At 44.6% G+C, this 18,700-nt stretch overlaps 1 protein-coding gene across 1 annotated transcript in view; it reads left to right on the top strand.

Moving 5' to 3' along the window:
- TENM4 (teneurin transmembrane protein 4) overlaps nt 1-18,700 on the top strand; it is a gene marked incomplete at both ends in the record, with an annotated part of 343,507 nt that overhangs the window by 313,985 nt on the left and 10,822 nt on the right. The window contains 3 exon segments of the mRNA XM_079539492.1: nt 4,917-5,152; nt 11,717-12,013; nt 13,320-14,934. Of these exon segments, the coding sequence (XP_079395618.1) occupies nt 4,917-5,152; nt 11,717-12,013; nt 13,320-14,934 (2,148 nt within the window).

Below are 18,700 nucleotides of genomic sequence, written 5' to 3'. Positions count from 1 at the left end.
CAGGAAACAGGTATCATCTTGGTAATCCTAGCAGCAAAAGTCACCTGCATCCTCAGTATCCCTGAGCTCCCCATGTGTTGGTCCAGACGTGCATTCACACCTACTTAGCTACAATTCCTAACTCCAGAACTACCCAGCGGCTGTTTTCTGCTTCATTCTCAGCCAGTCCCCTTGCCATGCAATATTGTCCTCCATCATCATCACCATTATTGCTATAACAAAAAGGGTTGCGTAAATCTAGCCATGCTTCCATCTGACCTTTTCGCTTCATTCTCTTAATGGCTTCCAATGTAACATTCACTCTCCTGGAAAAGGCACTGAGGTGGTTACCAGAAGTCTCTCAGATTCTTTGTTCACTGGCTGTTCAAACAGTCAGAAGGCAGTATCCAGAACAAAATGACCATCCCTGTTCCCAAAAGGCCTATGTTTGAGCTCAAAGGCTGATGTGGAGAGGCGGGGAGGCACGGAAAGGAGATGCAGGCAGCGTGGCTGGGACTGATTTGTGACTGTCAGAAATGAGCACAGTTCTGCTAGTGGTGGGAAGCAGAGAGCTGATGAAGTGGAAGAAAAGGTGGGAAAGGAAAGAGAAAGGAGCGATGTAGCAGCATGCTGACATTCTGACAAAGGCAGAAGATATCATGCATAAAGCCATGCCAACCTGGATCTCCAGGTTCTGAAGGGTGAAGCCTCCTTACAGTCCCTCACTCCTGTTCCCCAGGACCTGAAGTAAGAGAAGCGATTGGTAAACCCACTGCTTTCCTCACTCCTTAGTTCTCATTGAGTTTTAGTCTATGACCAGTGGCAGCAGGGTGTCAAACATCATTTCCTCTTGTAAAGAGCAAAGTGCTCCAAGTGAGACCAACATGTTCCAGACTCACATTTGTTCCCACATCTCGGAGTCACACATTTCCCTCCACCTCCATACAATAAGAGCAAGCTTTCCTAAAAGAAAGTGCCTATAATGCCTGAACACTGCCTTTCCTGCCTCCACAGAGGATAGCGGAGAGGGTGCCAGCTCCTTCTAGCTGTACTCAGTATTCCTGTAGGGCAGCACAATGACTTTCTTTTTCTTTACTCCAGTCTACAAAGCAGGTACAACCCTGCCCCATTTCATCCCCTTGCATTAAGACCTCTGGCAACTGCTCAGACACAAGGTTGGCTTCACCTCAAGAGCCTAATTAAGCAATAGAGCCCGCTGTCGGGGGGCCCTTTAGTGAGATAATTGACTGCAATGTGATTTATCCATGCAGAGCTGAAGGCACAGTTACATAATGGTGCCACGGTCAATTATCTCATTGTACTGCCCTCCAGCACAGGGCCACTGTTGCCATTAGGACATACAGTATTACAAACAGCTTAATCATTTTGAGAAGTATAAAATTACAAAATTATTTGGATCTGAAGAAAAGTACTCATCTCAAACCGAAGATCTGGATAATGTCACAGCAGAGGTGGCCTGTGACCTTCTGTGGGTGGCTTTCCCACAAGTGTTAGGGGCTGCGAATTCCCAAAATGAGGCACTTGTTGTTGGCATCAATGTAGAAACTGCAACAAGGGCCACTCAAGTTGTTCAGGGATGTACTGAGCACGGCTGAAATGTAATTTGCCTTCCAAGTGTCTCTCCAGTGCACAGAGCTGGAGCTGTTGTAAAGGTCTTTGATCACCTTGCCTGCTCTTTTACTCTCCAGAGAAAATGCACACTGCAAATTCCCTTTGCATGAGAGGTGCTTGTGCACTTTCCTTCTGGGCTCACAGCTCTGGCCAGCTCTCACAAATCCTTTGCAAACCTTTCAAGAAGCCTGGATCACTCTGTGAGCAAGCTCTGGCTGTAGTCACTGTAAAATGGAGACATTTTATGGCTCCACACAGAAGCCAGAAACAGATATCATGAAGGTATTTAAAAGCCTAAATCCTGTTTTTTTTGTAAGAGTTAGAAGTCCTTAGCTGTAGTTCTCCTCACAACTGTAGGCTGTTATTCACAGACCCCATCAACTCCTGGGATCCTCTGTCCCATGCTAAGCATTTCCCAGCCCTTAAACCCCAAGGTCAGAATGAAACACTGTGCAAAGCTTTCAGCACCCTGCTGTCTTATCCAGAGTAGGTATCAGGGTCAGAAAAGACATTTGCACACCCATACACTAGTTATTGCATTTGAACTTAGAGATGCTTAGGATATGCCTGGTGTTTCAGATGAGAAAGACATGTCAGCTCAAGGTGACCACTAAGACTTGGAGCAAGAGCTCTGAGCCATTCATTTGCTGTGGGAAAGAACTGGCACTTAGGCAGGCTTGGGCAGGACACCAAAAAGGCACTTTCATAGAAACATAACATCATTTTTGAGTTGGAAGGGACCTTTAAAGACCATCTGGTCCAATTCCAGTGTCTTCAGGGATGGGGCATGTATCACCTCACTGGACAACCTGTTCCAGTGCTTCACCACTCTTATTATAGTGTTTTCCTTATATCCAGAAACTTTTTCTGTAAATCCGGGAGAAGACATTTCCAGAAAGTTGTGGCATCCTACAGGAGGGAGGGAGGAGCCTGTATAGCTTATGGACTCCTTGGCACTTCTGTGGGATTTTATCCTCTAAGCTACTGACAAAGGGAGCAGTTTTTCAAGGGCAAATTAGAGTACAAAAACAGAACCGAATGAGCCTAAAACACAGTGTCCAAATGCACCTCAATTTCATGAAGCCCTTGAGCCTTCAGTGGCCAAGGAGAGTCTTATCTTGGAAAAATCCTGAAAGTGGAGGATTTGCATTTTGATAGGACAAGGGGAAATGGCTTCAAACTAAAAGAGCGGAGTTTTAGACTGGATATAAAGAAGTTTACAATAAGAGTGATGAGGCACTGGAACAGGCTGCCTAGAGACTTGGTGGATGCCCCATCCCTTGAGATACTCAAGATCAGATTGGATGGGGTTCTGAGCACCTGATGGAGCCATGGGTATCCCTGTTCATTGCAGGGGAGTTGGACCAGATGGCCTTTAAAGGTTTTTCTCAACTCAAGTAATTCTATGATTCTGTGATTTCCCTGCCTTATACTGTAACATTCTGAGGGTAGTCCACCGTAACCAACGACTGTGTGACACAAAGGGAACATCAAATGTCCAGTGAATAACAGAGAGCGTTTCCCCTGCTTCCTGGTGATGAAAGTGGGAGATGTGCGTAAGCTGTGCAGAGATATATCACCAATTTGTTTTAAAGTTGATCTCCTACTGTGTTTTTCACAACACCAGGCATCTAAGAACTAAAGAGCCAAAGCCAGCTATCACTCTCTGGAAAATCAAGGGCTTGATCCCTTTGGATCTATGTCAAAAGACCATCACAATGGTATAGCCAAAGTGCTTGGATCTACACTGTGAATCACTGCTGTACATTTATAGCGGCAAAACCCAGTGCCACAGCAGTTTCACACCATCATGAGGTTAACTGTGTACAGCACGCTGAGTTGTGGCCCTGCTGAGATGAGCGTGGCACGGCTCCAGCTGGCTGCAGCAAGAGCAGGATCAGACTCGCAGTAACAGAGACCAACTAGTGTCAGATTTCCTTTCCTAATTATACCAAACTGTGCTTTTTTGCTGATCTATTTCAGCCAGACGGGAGATGGTAATTTTGCTGTGACCTCGTTTCCTGCTGAGCTATGGCAGAGCAGCTAGTGAACAAAACCTGACTCGCCTCCGAACGGAAAAACAATTGACGTGAATTTTTAAGGGGTATTTTTATCCACAATTAGGTATTTATGGCAGGCTGGGAGATAGAAATGGTAATACTTTCCAGCATTTGAGGAGCTTTAGATAAGTCATTCTTTGTATAATGTGCTTTTACAGCTATTCTGCACTGAGCAAGCCTCATGCTTTCTTACCCTTCATGAGCTGCTCTATGCAGAAAGAAATGCCAGCTGGAGTTCCAAAGGACAAGGTTTCAGCCTGCTGGTTCCCAAAAGTTGTGCACAGGGTATCATTCTCTTCCACTTCTGATCTCCCAAATCCTGGCCTCAAAATCTGCTGGTCTTTCAGGAGCTAGCTGAGACCAGATGAATGGGAGCTTGGTGCTTCTGCTTTCTTTCCAAACATGGGGTCTTCGGTTGCCTCCTGAAAGTATTCCCAAGTGAAAGGGTTTGGTTGTTGCAGGGGAAACTGATTAGCATTAGCCCACTGTGCAATTTCCTGTTGCTTGCAAGATAGTGGATAAGCTGAGAAAAGTAGATGGCCCCACTTTTTCATATATTGTAGTGAAAATAGGATCTTGGGGATCCAAAAACATGGAAAGTTTTCAGTGGGTCTGTGGTTTAAAACAAATATCTCACCACCCAGAGTTTTAGCAATGGTCTTTAAGCTACCCTAGGGGTAGAGGTTTGAACCTGCATTCTTTGCTGGAGTATTCTAAGATATTTTTGCAAGACTTTGAGACGTAAAATATCATGAGAATGAAAGAGATTGTCCATCTCTTTCACCAGTGAAACAACCAATTTGTGAGTAGGAGAGGTGAATCATGGAATAGAAACATAGAATCATTAAGGTTGGAAATGACCACAAAGATCCCCAAGTACAACTGTCAACACATCCCCACCAAGGCCAGCAAACCATGTCCCTCAGTGCCACAGCTACCCTTTTCTTGAACACCTCCAGGGATGGTGACTCCACCACCTCCCTGGGCAGCCCATGCCAATGCATTACCACTCCTGTGAAGAAATTTTTCCTGGACACAGTCCAGGTCCTCAATCTCTTTCCAGTTGTGGGGGGCCCAACACTGAGGTGTACTGAGTACAAAGAGATGATCACCTCCCCAGTGAGTGTCAGTGCATTTCCTTACAACCAGCAGCAGTGTTAGAGAAGCCTGGAAGAGGAAGGAAGTGAAAGACGGGGGCTGTATCACTGCACAGCCATTTTAAAAGATTTCTTTTTCTGTCTTTAGACCAAGTCCGAAACAGCTACTACATTGGTGCTGACGGCTCTCTCAGGCTGATGCTGGCCAATGGCATGGAGGTGGCCCTGCAGACTGAGCCACATCTGCTGGCTGGCACCGTCAACCCCACCGTGGGCAAGAGGAATGTCACCCTGCCCATCGACAACGGCCTCAACCTCGTGGAGTGGAGGCAGAGGAAGGAGCAAGCAAGGGGGCAGGTCACTGTCTTTGGACGTCGTCTGAGGGTAAGTGCGAGGAGTTTTGGGCTCCACTTCCCATCTCACCAGTCTCCAGCCACATGACAAAAAGGGAGAGGGCTGATTTCTGGTGTCTGCAATAGGGATGTGGCTGCAGGATGGAGGAGTAGCTGTTCATCTTCAGTGATGCAGCCTTTACGGCCTGAATGCATCCTTACATCTCCTTATGTGCTGACATTCTCTTAACCATCACAGACAGTACTTGTGGCTTCCCTGTAAGACCTCTGCATTACTGAGAATGCATCACCTCCTGTCAGACGCTACAGATCCATACATCATGTCAGGCTGCTCAAGTATGCAAGAGACAATCATAGCCATTAAATACGGCACCAGTTAAAAGAAGTATTTTCGTGGGATCATAGAGCAGTTTGCATTGGAAGAGAGCTTAAAGCCCCCACCAAGTTCCAACTCCTGGCATGGACAGGGACACCTCCCACCAGCTCAAGCTGCCCAGGGCACCATCCAGCCTGCCCTTGAGCTCCTTCAGGGATGGGGCATCCACAGCTCTCTGGGCTGCAGTGCCAGGGCCTCCCCATCTGATGAGCAAAGAATTTCCTCCAAATATCTAATCTAAATCTCCCCTTTTTTAGTTTAAAGCCATTCCTCCTTGTCCTATCACTAAGAGACCATGTGAAAAGTCAGTTTTCCTCTTGTTTGTACGCTGCCTTTAGGTACTGGAAGGCTTTTCAATTTGTACTGCAGGCAGTAACATAGACCTCAGCACTGAAAGCTTTGTAAGCAGTATTGTTCACTATGCTGCCTCAGAAAAATCTCAAGATTCCTGAAACTTGCTCATCTGTTGAACCTGCTGAAGAGCTGGACTTGTGTTTTAATTGCTGTTGTTGCCTGAAATGTTATCAATAATTGCAACCCAATGGTGCTCTCAATCATAGAATCATAGAATTGTTAAGGTTGGAAAAGACCTTTAAGATCCCCAACTCCATCCCCAACTCACCCCCACCATGCCCACTGACCATGTCTCTCAGTGCCACATCTCCACAGTTCTGGAACACCTCCAGAGATGGTGACCACCACCTCCCTTGGGCAGTCCATTCCAAGTCATGGGCTTATTCCTGGGGAGCTGCTCAGAACCAGGCAAATTCAGGTTTAGTTCTGAGCAGTGCTCCTGCTGCCAAAGGACTGCAGCTGTTTATTCGCACTCAAGCTTCACAGTAAATATTCATGCTCTGCATTCAGAATATGCATTTCCCAGTCCTTGCTCTGCACCTCTCCCCATTCCCTGCTGTGTGACCCCTGACACCTCGGTGTGATTTTTCACTCACACGTGTTGAGTACTGCTCTTTGCCATCCCCAGCCCGGGCCCTGCTCTTTTCCCTTTGCATCTACAGCTTCACACACTCACTCCTTTTTGTTATCAGGAGAATATCTGTACAAACAGGAGTGAAAGCTGACATTGCTTCATCAGTGGGAACTACTGTATATCTGCAGTTCAGTTGGCTTCAATTTCTTGTTTGAGTTACGATGGCTTTTATTTTATATATATATATATATAAACACACACATATATGAGATTTTGTTTTAATAACCAACGCAATTACCAGACAAGTCTGTCTCTGGAAGGAGACTTCTCCAAACTGCAGCTGTGTCACAGCTATTTGGTGTTCAAAGCAGGTTCCCTTCATTTCACAGCAGCTCAGCTGCCCGTGTCAGTTTCATCTTCCAAAATCTTCACTTCACATGCAAACGCAGAATGTGTCTTTGTTTTATATTGTGCTGCATTTGGAAAAGCACTTGCAGAATGAATTTTCAGGCCGTTTACTTGGGTCCCAATAAATCTGCCAGCATTTATTCACATTTTGAGCCTTCTGGGGGCTGCCCCTGCTCCTAGCAAAGTAGAAGAGCACCTTACATCATGGAAGGACTCAGTTACGGCTCTGTTTGGGGGTTCAAAACATCTGAGGATGAAGAGTTTTAAGCAGCCTGTCTGTACCTGCATGGCAGCATCTGCACCCCTAAGCCAGAAGCCTACAAGGTGCTAATTGCTTCCCTGGGGACTGCCCGGCATTTAACATATTCCGTGTCATGTTCTCCTCTCCCCTTGTGCCAGTAATTGCTGCTTTCTCTGGCAAGGGAGAAGCTTAGCAAAGTTCAGTTCAACATGTTTTTGTTCATCTGGGGAAACTTGAGCGTTTTTGTGCCGTATGTGAATAAATCACCACTCTCCTTCACCCCACTGCTCCCACAAGACAACAGCGAAGCCCTGACTTTGGGCTTTGGGGAAAGAGCTCACCCAGCAAGGCTGCACCCCACATCTCCCCAGGAGGTCTGTGAGATGAGGAAGGCAGCACCTGGCCCCTGCAAATTCACAGAATCATGGCATATCCCAAGTTGGAAAGGACCCACAAGGATCGAGTCCAACTCCTGGCTCCACACATGACCACCTAGAAATCAGACCATGAGTCTGAGAGCATTCTCCAGATGCTCCTGCAGCCATGCCTGCTTCACCAGGGAACCTGTTCCACGCTCACTGCCCTCTCAGTGAAAAATCTTTTCCTGATATCCAACCTGAAAGATGAAGTTCCCCTGCAACCAGCATCCTCTCAGCACACATCCATGCTTTATGAGTTGTGGCCCTTTTTGTCATGTTTGCAGGGGATGGATGGCACATTGCCATGAGCTCAAACAGCTCCTGGCACAACGAGGCAAATTTCTCAGCTGCCTCCTCAAACCACCCTAGGAAATAATGTAGTGCAGGTGTTTTTCATGGCAAGAATAAGGCACGAGGCAGGGACTCCTTCATGGAAGAAGCGAAGAGAACAGTCCCAATGCTTCTTTCCCACTCTGCAGTGCTGATATGATGCTGCACTCAGCCAGGCAGCAGTTTCAGATTGGATATTGGGAAAAAAATTCTTCTCAGAAAGAGTGGTAATGCACTAGCATTGGCTGCCCAGGGAAGTGGTGGAGGTCCCTGGTAGTGATCAAGAAAATGGTAGCTGTGGAATTGAGGGACATGGTTTAGTGGCTTTGCTGAGGATGGGTTGATGGTTGGACTGGATGATCTTAGTGGTCCTCCTACTGTAATGTTTCTATGATTCTATGAAAGCAGCAGAAATGTATCAAAGCAGGCCTTTTCCCTTCTCAGATCCCTCACCTCCTATGAAAAACTGCAATTCTCTGACCCACCCACACAGCAGCAAGGTATCTCTGCTAACTGTCTGACCACCACTTCAACCCCTCCTTGGCCAACAGCAGCAAAAACCCTATCTGCAGTGCTGCTGCCTCAACTGTCTCATTTAATCATTGCACTGTAGTTTGATTCCTTTTTCCCAAGACTGGATCAACACTGGCATTAAGACCACGTGTCCCAAAGACTCACCAGAACCAGTGTGACCAGAGAGCTCTCATGGGATAAGCCACCAACTGTTCCTGGTGTGTTCTCTACTGAGGGCAGTCCTGCATCATCTCCAGAACTTCTGCAAGGAGCTGAGGCTTGGATATGGTCACCCCAATAATTTTATAGCAGTTCTCTGAGGAAATTGCTTTGTAGGCAACCATTTACCACGTGGATGTTATTGGCTCCTGGAGTTCTCATTGCTGAAGTACTGTTTGCACTCTTCTGCTGAAGGTTATCACTGCCTTTTTATGAGAAATCTTGCCCCGTTGTGCTTGTGTGCACCCAGGGAGATCAATGCATGCTGTTTAATTATTATTTAAGCTGAAGGAGCTCTGTAGGAAACATTGGAGAGATCAGAGATGTGGGCACGTTTGTGTTCCTGATTTTCCAGAGCAAACCAAGAGGTCAAATGGAAGTGCTATAGAATGTAAGTTTGGGGTTACCCACTACAGAGGGAGGTCAAGTGCACTATGGGTTAATATTTACTCTCTCTCAATCCTGTGCTGATAGCAGGCTTTATCAAATACTCTGAAGGGGCAAAAGCTTTTTGCAGAAGCTTTTAAGAGCTCTTTTCAGTATGAGGACTCTGGGCTATAGGATGGCACCTTATTTAGCTGCTCACCATAAAATATACTTGTTGAACTGAAGCCTGCAGCCTTGTCAGAGCTCCTGCAGGAAATTCACTTCTGTTCAAGGCGTGCCCTTGAACAAGGATGAAAAGATTTAGCCCCTGTTCAGAGGCTATCTGGTAGTGTCGGGTTCACTTTGCCCATCACCCTGAGGGGTGGCTGTTGGCACTGCATTGGAAAAGTGGTGTTGGGAGAACAGGAGAAAATAAATCTTAAAAAAAAAAAAAAAAAAATCCCCAAAAAGGAGACTGGTTCCAACTAGCCCTGCAGAAATCCCTTGCCAGAGAGCGGGGAGGGTGGGATGACATACAGCAACCGTAATGGGATACAGAGGTTTGAGCTGACTTTAAGATTTACCCTGGGACCCACTATCATTGAATCATAGGACATCCTGAGTTGGAAGGGACCCATAAGGATCATTGAGTCCAACTCCTGGCTCCACTCAGGACCACTGTTACTTGATTCTTCCAGTCAGTGCATGGCGCTGCTGCTGGCAGAAGGATCAGGGAGGCCGCTTCCAGCCCGGATCTCTGCCCAGCCCTGCAAGAGTTCTTTCCAGCTCCCTTGGCATGGACCAGGAGCAGAAGGAGCTGCAGATGCTGCGCTGGAGCTGTTCTGTGAATAGCTGGAAGGCAGAGATGTTATTCCTTACTGCTTTTCTTCTCTCTTTTTTTTTTTTTTTCCCAAGCAATTGCCACTTCTGTTTCTGTATCTACAGCAGCAAGCCCCTATGAGATAGCAAATTGCTCTGTTGCTTACACATGTGCATCTGTACTTAGAGTTTTGATACCTTTTTAATTATTTCCCAGCTTGCCTCTTATAAAGGGCTTTTGGCTGATTTCCTTTCTCCCGCTACCATTTGCATTCTTTTTTAAAAACTGCAGCACATTTAATTGGAGCATTATCTACCTTTCCACATACCCTCTTTTCTCAAGGCATACCACTGTTCTATCGCTGTTATTCATGAACTGAAAGTAATTTTTCAGTTGCTCCCTCTTACATCATGTTTACTCGAATGTTACAGCACAGATTCCTTCTGCCTCAGTTGGCCTCATCCATGATTTTGCCTCTTCCATCCATGGTTTTGCCTCTTCCCTCCTCCACTTCCGAGACTCCTTTTGACATCTGACTGTGCAGTGTGCCCATTCCTCAGGTTTCAGCACTGAAATCATACAGTGCTCCTGCCTTTCCCTCTCACCTTCCTCCAGGTCTCACATGGAATTCAGCACACCACTTGTCCATTGGCTCTACCACATCCTTTCTGTTCCTGCTGAGCTCTTAGATACTCCCACATCCCTCAAAGTATAGTGGGAATTCAACATACACCCTCAAGTAATAGCCAGGATCAAAGCTGCACCAGGGCTGAGGGCTGTGTTGGGGTCGGGAGTGTTGCTTTTACCTAGAGCAGGATAAGATATTTTCACTTGCAGCCTGGACACCCTGAAGCGACCTAAAAACTCTGATTTATTGGCAACAGCTGAAGGAAACAGAAAAAAAAAAAAAAAAAGAAGTAAAGGGAACTGAAAAAATTCATCTGTTGGAATTTGCAGTTCACCCAAGAAAATTCTGCACCTTTCTGCAAAAAAAAAAAAAGAGGTTCATCAGCTGAAAAAAAGTTCAAAAGTGGTGGGATGGAGAAGCAGCTGTCTTCACTGGCAAGCTCGTACTGGGAATGTGGGGTTTTCATCCTTGTGCAATATTGTACTGCTGCAGTGATGTGGTTTTATAAGTCTTGCACATGCAGCTAAACATGAGTTGTATTATCAGGTCCTTTTTGTAATGCTGTGCACTACAATCCCTGAATCAAAATGTATTCCTTCTCCTGCCTTTGAAGTAGATACCTTTGATCTTTGGAGATGCAAAGGCAGTGGAGGTAACAGAAGTATAATTATGCTACACAGAATAACCCCAGGACAATGAAACTAAAACTCCAGCTATTGCTGCTTTGTGTAACATCTGCTGTGCTCAAAGCCTCCATATTTCATCTCAAGTGGAAGGCTTCACCTCCAGTACATGCAGTGAAGTCAAAGAAAAGCTCAACTTTCAACTATAGTGACACAACATTCACTTTTTCTGTTGTTTTGTTTTTTTTTTTATGTCCATGAAAGCAAAATTTGTATAATCCCAGACTGCTGTACTAAGGGCATGGGAATTATTGGTGATAGATGGATGGTTGAAGGGATGATCTTAGAGGTCTTTTCCAACCTTGGTGATTCTATGATTCCATGATTCGATTATTTAACTAGCGGAGTATTTTGCAAATATTCCTTGCAGCAATTTATCATTACATACTCTGTAGGTCTATACCACATCTGCTGTATCAGTCCTAAGCCTAGGTTTGGGATACGGGCAATATTCATTCACCGTGGTGATGTTTCCAAAGTTCTTCTGCTTCTGTCCTCACTAAAGTCAAGAATTGTTACACCAACACTTGGCCTTGAAAACGTTATCCAGAGGCAATGGACACTTGGATAGTCTACAGTGTGATCTAAAGAGGTGTTTGGTGAAAGAAGAGCAGTCTTTGTAACTGAATTTCCCGCTTCCTAATTCTCTATCTCCCTCCTGTAGGTTCACAACAGAAACCTGCTGTCCCTTGACTTCGATCGTGTGACGAGAACAGAGAAAATCTATGATGACCACCGCAAGTTCACACTCCGCATCCTCTATGACCAGGCAGGGAGGCCCAGCCTCTGGTCGCCCAGCAGCAGACTCAACGGGGTCAATGTGACCTATTCCCCTGGAGGACACATTGCAGGCATTCAGAGGGGCACGATGTCAGAAAGGATGGAGTACGATCAGTCTGGCAGAATTACATCCAGGATCTTTGCTGATGGCAAATCATGGAGTTACACTTATCTGGAGAAGGTGAGAGTCTTCCTACCATTCACTGGTGGTGCTTTTGGTGGAAATGGGCTTCAGTCCTTTAATTGCAGCTGTGCTGCTTCACATTTGCTAAGCACTGGGCGTTATGGTACAATACTCTTCCATATATTCTGCCTACACAATGATATACATAGGAACTTCAGTGCCAAACTACCAAAGATCAGTTGAAAATAGTGTGAAAAATACTCCTGAGGGCAGTATTCTTTCCCAGTCACACTGAGAGCATGTCTTAATCCTGTAAATCCTGTAGAGCTTTGGCATTTGATTTTTAGGCACAGCTTTCTTTTTCTGAGCTAACTGTAATATAAAGTATCTTTAGGTGAAGTCAGAGGAGTAAACAGTAGGGACTTCCAGTAGGATTTTCCATGAGAAAACAACTCACACAGTCTGACATTCTCACTTCTTTGGGTAGCTCATTCCTACTTCATAAGAATTACATGTTATGAAAAGCACCAGGCACAAATTCAGCCAGACCATTGTAAACACTTTGCAGGGTTTTCTGTAGACTGCACTTGCAGATTGGCATGGGACTTAATTTCTTTTGGTATTATTATTCATTGTTACACTACTCCGTGTCCCTTAGATCCACTTACTGCATAGCTGGGGCTGATATTTTTATCCATTAGTTTTATATAAAGCTTATCTCTACATCAGTTTAGGAAACTATAGTAACGTAGCTTTTAAAAAGCAGGAGGTGTTGATTTGCACCTTGATTATGCAATCCATGTAGATCGTTATGTGGGGAAAAAAAAAAAGCCTCTAAGAAATAAGAACAGGAGCAGACGTTTGGTAAGTGAGTAATAGGAAACCATAGAACCATAGGATCATTGAATGGCTTGGGTTGGATGGAACCCCAAGGATCATCAGGTTCCAACTTCCCTGCCACAGATATGCAGACACAATGAGTTATTTGGCCATTGGAACATGTCAGGATGGTACTTCTCCAAGCATTGCTTGAGTCTCTCTACCAGTTTTTTTAGTTAGTTTGTAAAAGCTAATGACATGGAGAAATTGAGCCGAGAGACAGCTACATGGTATTGATCTGAACAGAAGAGAATTTTAAACTTAGACCTTCCTCACTGCAATAGCTGCTTCTGCCTGGAGTCCACTCTGCTTGGTGGGCCATGCAGCTGCTTACTGTCACACACTGTTTCGTCCTGTAGGTACATGGATTTATCTCACTCGCCCTATTCTCTGAATTGGAGAAATTTGCAGATTTCTTTGGAATTCAGATAGATTTTGCCTGAAAACCAGTATTATAATATATTCCTTTCTCCTTCCCACCTAGTCCATGGTGCTGCTCCTTCACAGCCAGAGACAGTACATCTTTGAGTTCGATAAGAATGACCGGTTGTCATCAGTGACCATGCCCAACGTCGCCCGTCAGACTTTAGAAACCATCCGTTCCATTGGTTACTACAGGAACATCTACCGACCCCCAGAAGGCAACGCCTCCGTTATTCAGGATTTCACAGAGGATGAGCAGCTCCTCCACACACTGTACTTGGGCACGGGGAGACGTGTCATCTACAAGTACGGAAAGTTGTCCAAGCTGGCTGAAATGCTCTACGACACCACAAAGATCAGTTTCACCTACGATGAAACTGCTGGCATGCTGAAGACAATAAACTTGCAGAACGAAGGGTTCACATGTACCATCAGATACAGGCAGATAGGACCCCTCATTGATCGACAGATTTTCCGCTTCACTGAGGAAGGCATGGTGAATGCACGTTTTGACTATAATTATGACAACAGTTTTCGGGTGACCAGCATGCAAGCAGTCATCAATGAGACACCTTTACCCATCGATCTCTACAGGTACGATGATGTGTCAGGCAAAACTGAGCAATTTGGTAAATTTGGAGTGATTTACTACGACATCAATCAGATTATCACCACTGCTGTCATGACTCACACTAAACATTTTGATGCCTATGGCAGGATGAAGGAGGTCCAGTACGAAATATTCCGGTCACTCATGTACTGGATGACTGTGCAGTATGACAACATGGGGAGAGTTGTTAAGAAAGAGCTAAAGGTTGGACCTTATGCAAACACAACTAGGTACTCATACGAGTATGATGCTGATGGCCAGTTGCAGACGGTATCTATCAATGACAAACCACTGTGGCGTTACAGCTATGACCTAAATGGAAACCTCCATTTGCTGAGTCCAGGGAATAGTGCCCGCCTTACTCCACTCAGATACGACCTCAGGGATAGGATTACTAGACTGGGGGATGTGCAGTACAAAATGGATGAAGATGGCTTCCTGAAGCAAAGAGGCAATGACGTTTTTGAGTACAACTCAGCTGGTCTGCTCATCAAAGCTTACAACAAAGCCAGTGGCTGGAGTGTGAAGTACCGCTATGACGGCCTAGGAAGGAGAGTCTCTAGCAAAACCAGCCATGGCCATCATTTGCAGTTCTTCTATGCAGACCTGACCAACCCAACCAAGGTCACCCATCTGTACAACCACTCGAGCTCAGAGATCACCTCCTTGTACTATGATCTCCAAGGCCACCTGTTTGCAATGGAGCTCAGCAGTGGCGATGAATTTTACATAGCCTGTGATAACATTGGCACTCCTCTGGCTGTCTTCAGCGGGACTGGCTTAATGATTAAGCAAATACTATACACAGCATATGGGGAGATCTATATGGACACCAATCCCAACTTCCAGATCATCATAGGCTACCATGGAGGACTGTATGATCCCCTCACAAAGCTCATCCACATGGGACGGAGAGACTATGATGTGCTGGCAGGTCGGTGGACAAGTCCAGACCACGACATGTGGAAGCACCTGAGTAGCAATAACATCATGCCTTTCAACCTGTATATGTTTAAAAACAATAATCCCATTAGCAACTCTCAGGATATCAAATGCTACATGACAGGTAAGACATTTGAATTAATTAAGGTAATCACAAACTGTTCTCCAGCTTACCATTGGTGAATAGGATTCTCTCTTGCATCCCTGTCACCATGAGGTTTTCCAGTGTTCAGCATAATGGACACAAGCTTTTCTTTGCCAGTTGACCCCTGCGTCAGAGAGTGGTTGAGGGCATGTTTAATTCATTAGCGTAAACAGAGATTGTAATTCCCAAATCTGTTTCCTTTTCTCTTTCTTGGTGTTTAGTATCTTTACATTGCTTTCAGTTGTTTGTTCCCTCAGATATCCCAAGTTTAGCTTCCAATTAATATCCTGATAACCTCACTCTTTGTAGAGGGGCGGCTCTGTTTACACAGTTCTGCCTAGAGATTTATTTACAACTAAACAAATGGCATGCAGATTTGTTTTAGCAGAATGGCAGTGGCGACTTAAACCTTTTTTTATAGTCCTCCATTTCAGAGCACACAGCAGTAACCATGTAGTTCAAAGCTAATCTGCCCCGTGGAATTAACATTTTCTGTTAAAAGTCAATAAAAAACGGGTGGTTTAGACTTTAAGGCCAGATCTTAGGGCACGCCAACCCAACAGCTTGACATAACCTCTGAGCTGCTTCCCCAGGGACTTCATAAAATGGCACGAATATGAACTCTAGGCATGTTTTTTATACAGAAAATCATTCTGTAGGTTAAATGTCCATCCTATACTCATACTTTCTGCGACACTGCGGTAATGTTTAAGGAAACTATTTTGCTTGGGCTTCTTTTTCCATACATTCCCCATCGGAAAACAAGGTGACAGTCACAAATCAAATGTGTATAGCTCTTAAGGAGACAGAGTTATTGTTAGATGATCCTGCTGCGTCTATCACAACTTTTCCATATGCAACAAGAATATTTGTATTTCCCTAAGTTATGATATTGGCTTAATAGCAAAAAAAAAGAAAAAAATACTACAAAATAAAAAGCCTGTGTTTTATTCAGTGTGTTTTTCTGGCCATCAGCATCCATGCTTTCAGGTTCTTCTGCAGTAATCATAAGGAATAGATTGATATTTTTTTAAACAAAATGCTGTTTTCTCCAGAGCTAGGAAGATAATGCCACGAAGAAAGCAAAATATGCCAAAAGATGCAAACTAAAATGCTGTTGTGTCGGCCTCATTGATAATTATATGTGGCATAATTAAACTTTGATATATTTTTCCTATCAAGAAAAAGCTCGTTTGTCAAAATGGAATTTGTTGATGAGAGAGAGTTGAGCTTGAGAGATTTCTCAGCAGAAATGTTTCTCACAGCTCTTGAAATTGCCTAAATGACAAATTCCAAAATAATCTGAAAGAAAAATTCTGTTTGGGTTTTCAGCCTTTCCAAACCTTCTTGGTGTAGGAAACTAGGATAGAAAAAGGAGTCAAAATCCAAATGAAATGTCTCAATATGAAATTCTTGTCTTGAACTACTCTAGTATTTGAACAGTCACTGCATGGCATATTTTATTTTCCTGCTGTCGTTCAGACAGGACAACATTTCAAATGCTCTCTCGGAACAGGCAGTTTCCCACCCAGCTCTGATGATAACAGCAAGACGCTCAAATCCAAGTCATTAATACTTCAAAAAAAACCAGAAAATAATTTTTTCCATCATCTTAAAAGTTCTCTTTTTTCAGTCTTTAAGGAATTCAGAGCCCGAATACATGTTTTAAGTTTCTCCTCCCTCGTCAGCGTGGAACAAACGGGTCAAGACTTGGGATGAGCGCCGTGTTGCTTGGCTGCTGTCTGCCATTTCTCTTAGGTTGGCTCGGATGATCTCGCTGATCTTTCCAACAGGAATGATTCTTTCTGCTGAAGCTCTCAGGCTCCCAATGGACAGGAGCAGCGATGGCTGTGTCCTGGGCATCACGGCCACACCTGACTGGGGCACGGGAAGCTGCTCTCTGTGCCACTGTCCATAGGGAAGCTCAGCTCCCAAGGCACAGCCAAACACCACGTGCTTTGCTCTCCAAATGTGCGGTTTCTGAGCCCGTGGGTACAAATGGGAGGCGAGTGGAGGGGAGAGCAGGAGAAGCAGGTATTTACGTTTTGAGAGGCCCATTGTTAAACATGAGTATTTTAGTGATTGTACACTTCATGGCACAGAGCTTTACTGCCAGTTTCAGCAATCCTGATGGATTGAACTGACATTTCCATTACTTGTGTCTGCATTAAGCACTCTTTTTCTTTGCCCTCAAATGAATTTACTGTGAAATGTGTTGGCAGGGTTACTGTAGCTGAAAAATACTATGTGATGTGAAATGTACTTTTCTGTCAAAAAAGTTGTCACTGCTTCTTGGCAAATTAATATTTTACCCTCTGTTTTCTCAGCTCCACACCTTCCTGCTATGGCGGTTTTTTTGTTTTGGTTTTTATTTTTGTTCTGGGCATTCCGACACCTCTTCCCAAAAAGAACATGCTCCTATTTGCAAATGTTTTGAAAGTCAGTTTTCTGAGGAGTATCAAAAAAACCCTGTCTTGAGCCCTTCCAGACATGCTACGTATTCTTCTGCTGCTCAACATCCCTGTTCTGTGTCCTTTTTAACATTTGTGAAGTGCTCGGAAAATGATTCCTGCACCAATACCGACCTTCACAGTTTTACTTTGTTCTCCTGACCACCTGGTCTGCAATATGGACATCAAAGGTCTTCGTTTCACATGAGAAGGGGTTGGAAGCAGGCTGGCTTAGTGCTAAGCGAAAAAATAATCAAACAAGGGCTTTAATTTCTTTCCCTCCCCCCAACCCCTCTGTTTCAAAAACACTCCAAAAACAATCTGTACAGAGAGTGAACAGAAGTGTTTTTATTACAGAGATCCTCCTCTTTCCACATGGATTGTTGCAAGGGCTTTTTGGACATCTGCCCAACCCCAAACATTTTGGCCTGTAAGAAAACAAGCAACAGATAGTGTGATTGCTTGGCTCCTGGTTCTCCAGTCATCTGGAAGTGCCTTATTTGCCATTTGCATCCATAATTTCTTTTCCGACCAGCTCTTCAAAACATTCATTTAGGCTCAGGGGGGAACAAAGAAAAAATATTCAAAGATGCATATTTGATTCTTTAATTTGATCCCTTTTACAGACTCTTTTCAGCAATGTTTATTCAGCTTAGCAAAATGAAAAACAAGCCCCTTGCACTCCAGCTTGGAACAGAGCAATCACTAGCATCATCCCAGTAACAAAACATGTAGGACCCCTGGGAGCTGATATTAAACTTTACCTCCATACCTCTCTTCTTCTTGCAATTGCTATTTGCGTGCCAAAAGCACACCAACTTGCTTGGGGATTGTAGCAGGTGTGTCCTTCTCTGAAGTCCAGTGAAGGCAAACAAGTTGAGATCATTAAATGCTCTGAAGTTAAGGGGGAAGCAGTGCTTATCAAGGAGTTGGCCAGCCTCATCATTATTTCCTCCAGCAGGTCAACATCAAGCTGCTATTCCTAATAGCTGTGCAACTGAAAATCAGGACAGATTTTCTAGTCTCCTGTCAAGTAAATACACTCCATGTCTAATGGAGTATATTCAGGTTGGATATTAGGAAGCATTCTCAGGAGTGGTGATGCATTGGAATGGGCTACTCAGGGAGATGGGGGAGTCAGCGTCCCAAGAGATGTTAAGAACCATGTGGGCATGGTGGGAATGGAGTGACAGCTGGACTAAATGATCTTAGAGGGCTTTTCCAATCTTAATGGCTCTGTGTTTCTACTGTTCTAATTCTCAGTGTCCCATATCACTTGGTTTTCCATCATGTCC

The sequence above is a fragment of the Tetrao urogallus genome (genome assembly GCF_951394365.1).
Source record: "Tetrao urogallus genome assembly, chromosome: 1".
In the NCBI taxonomy this organism is placed as follows: Eukaryota; Metazoa; Chordata; class Aves; order Galliformes; family Phasianidae; genus Tetrao; species Tetrao urogallus.
The sequence above is the reverse complement of the archived record's forward strand: the minus strand, read 5'-3'. Positions and strand labels throughout refer to the sequence as shown.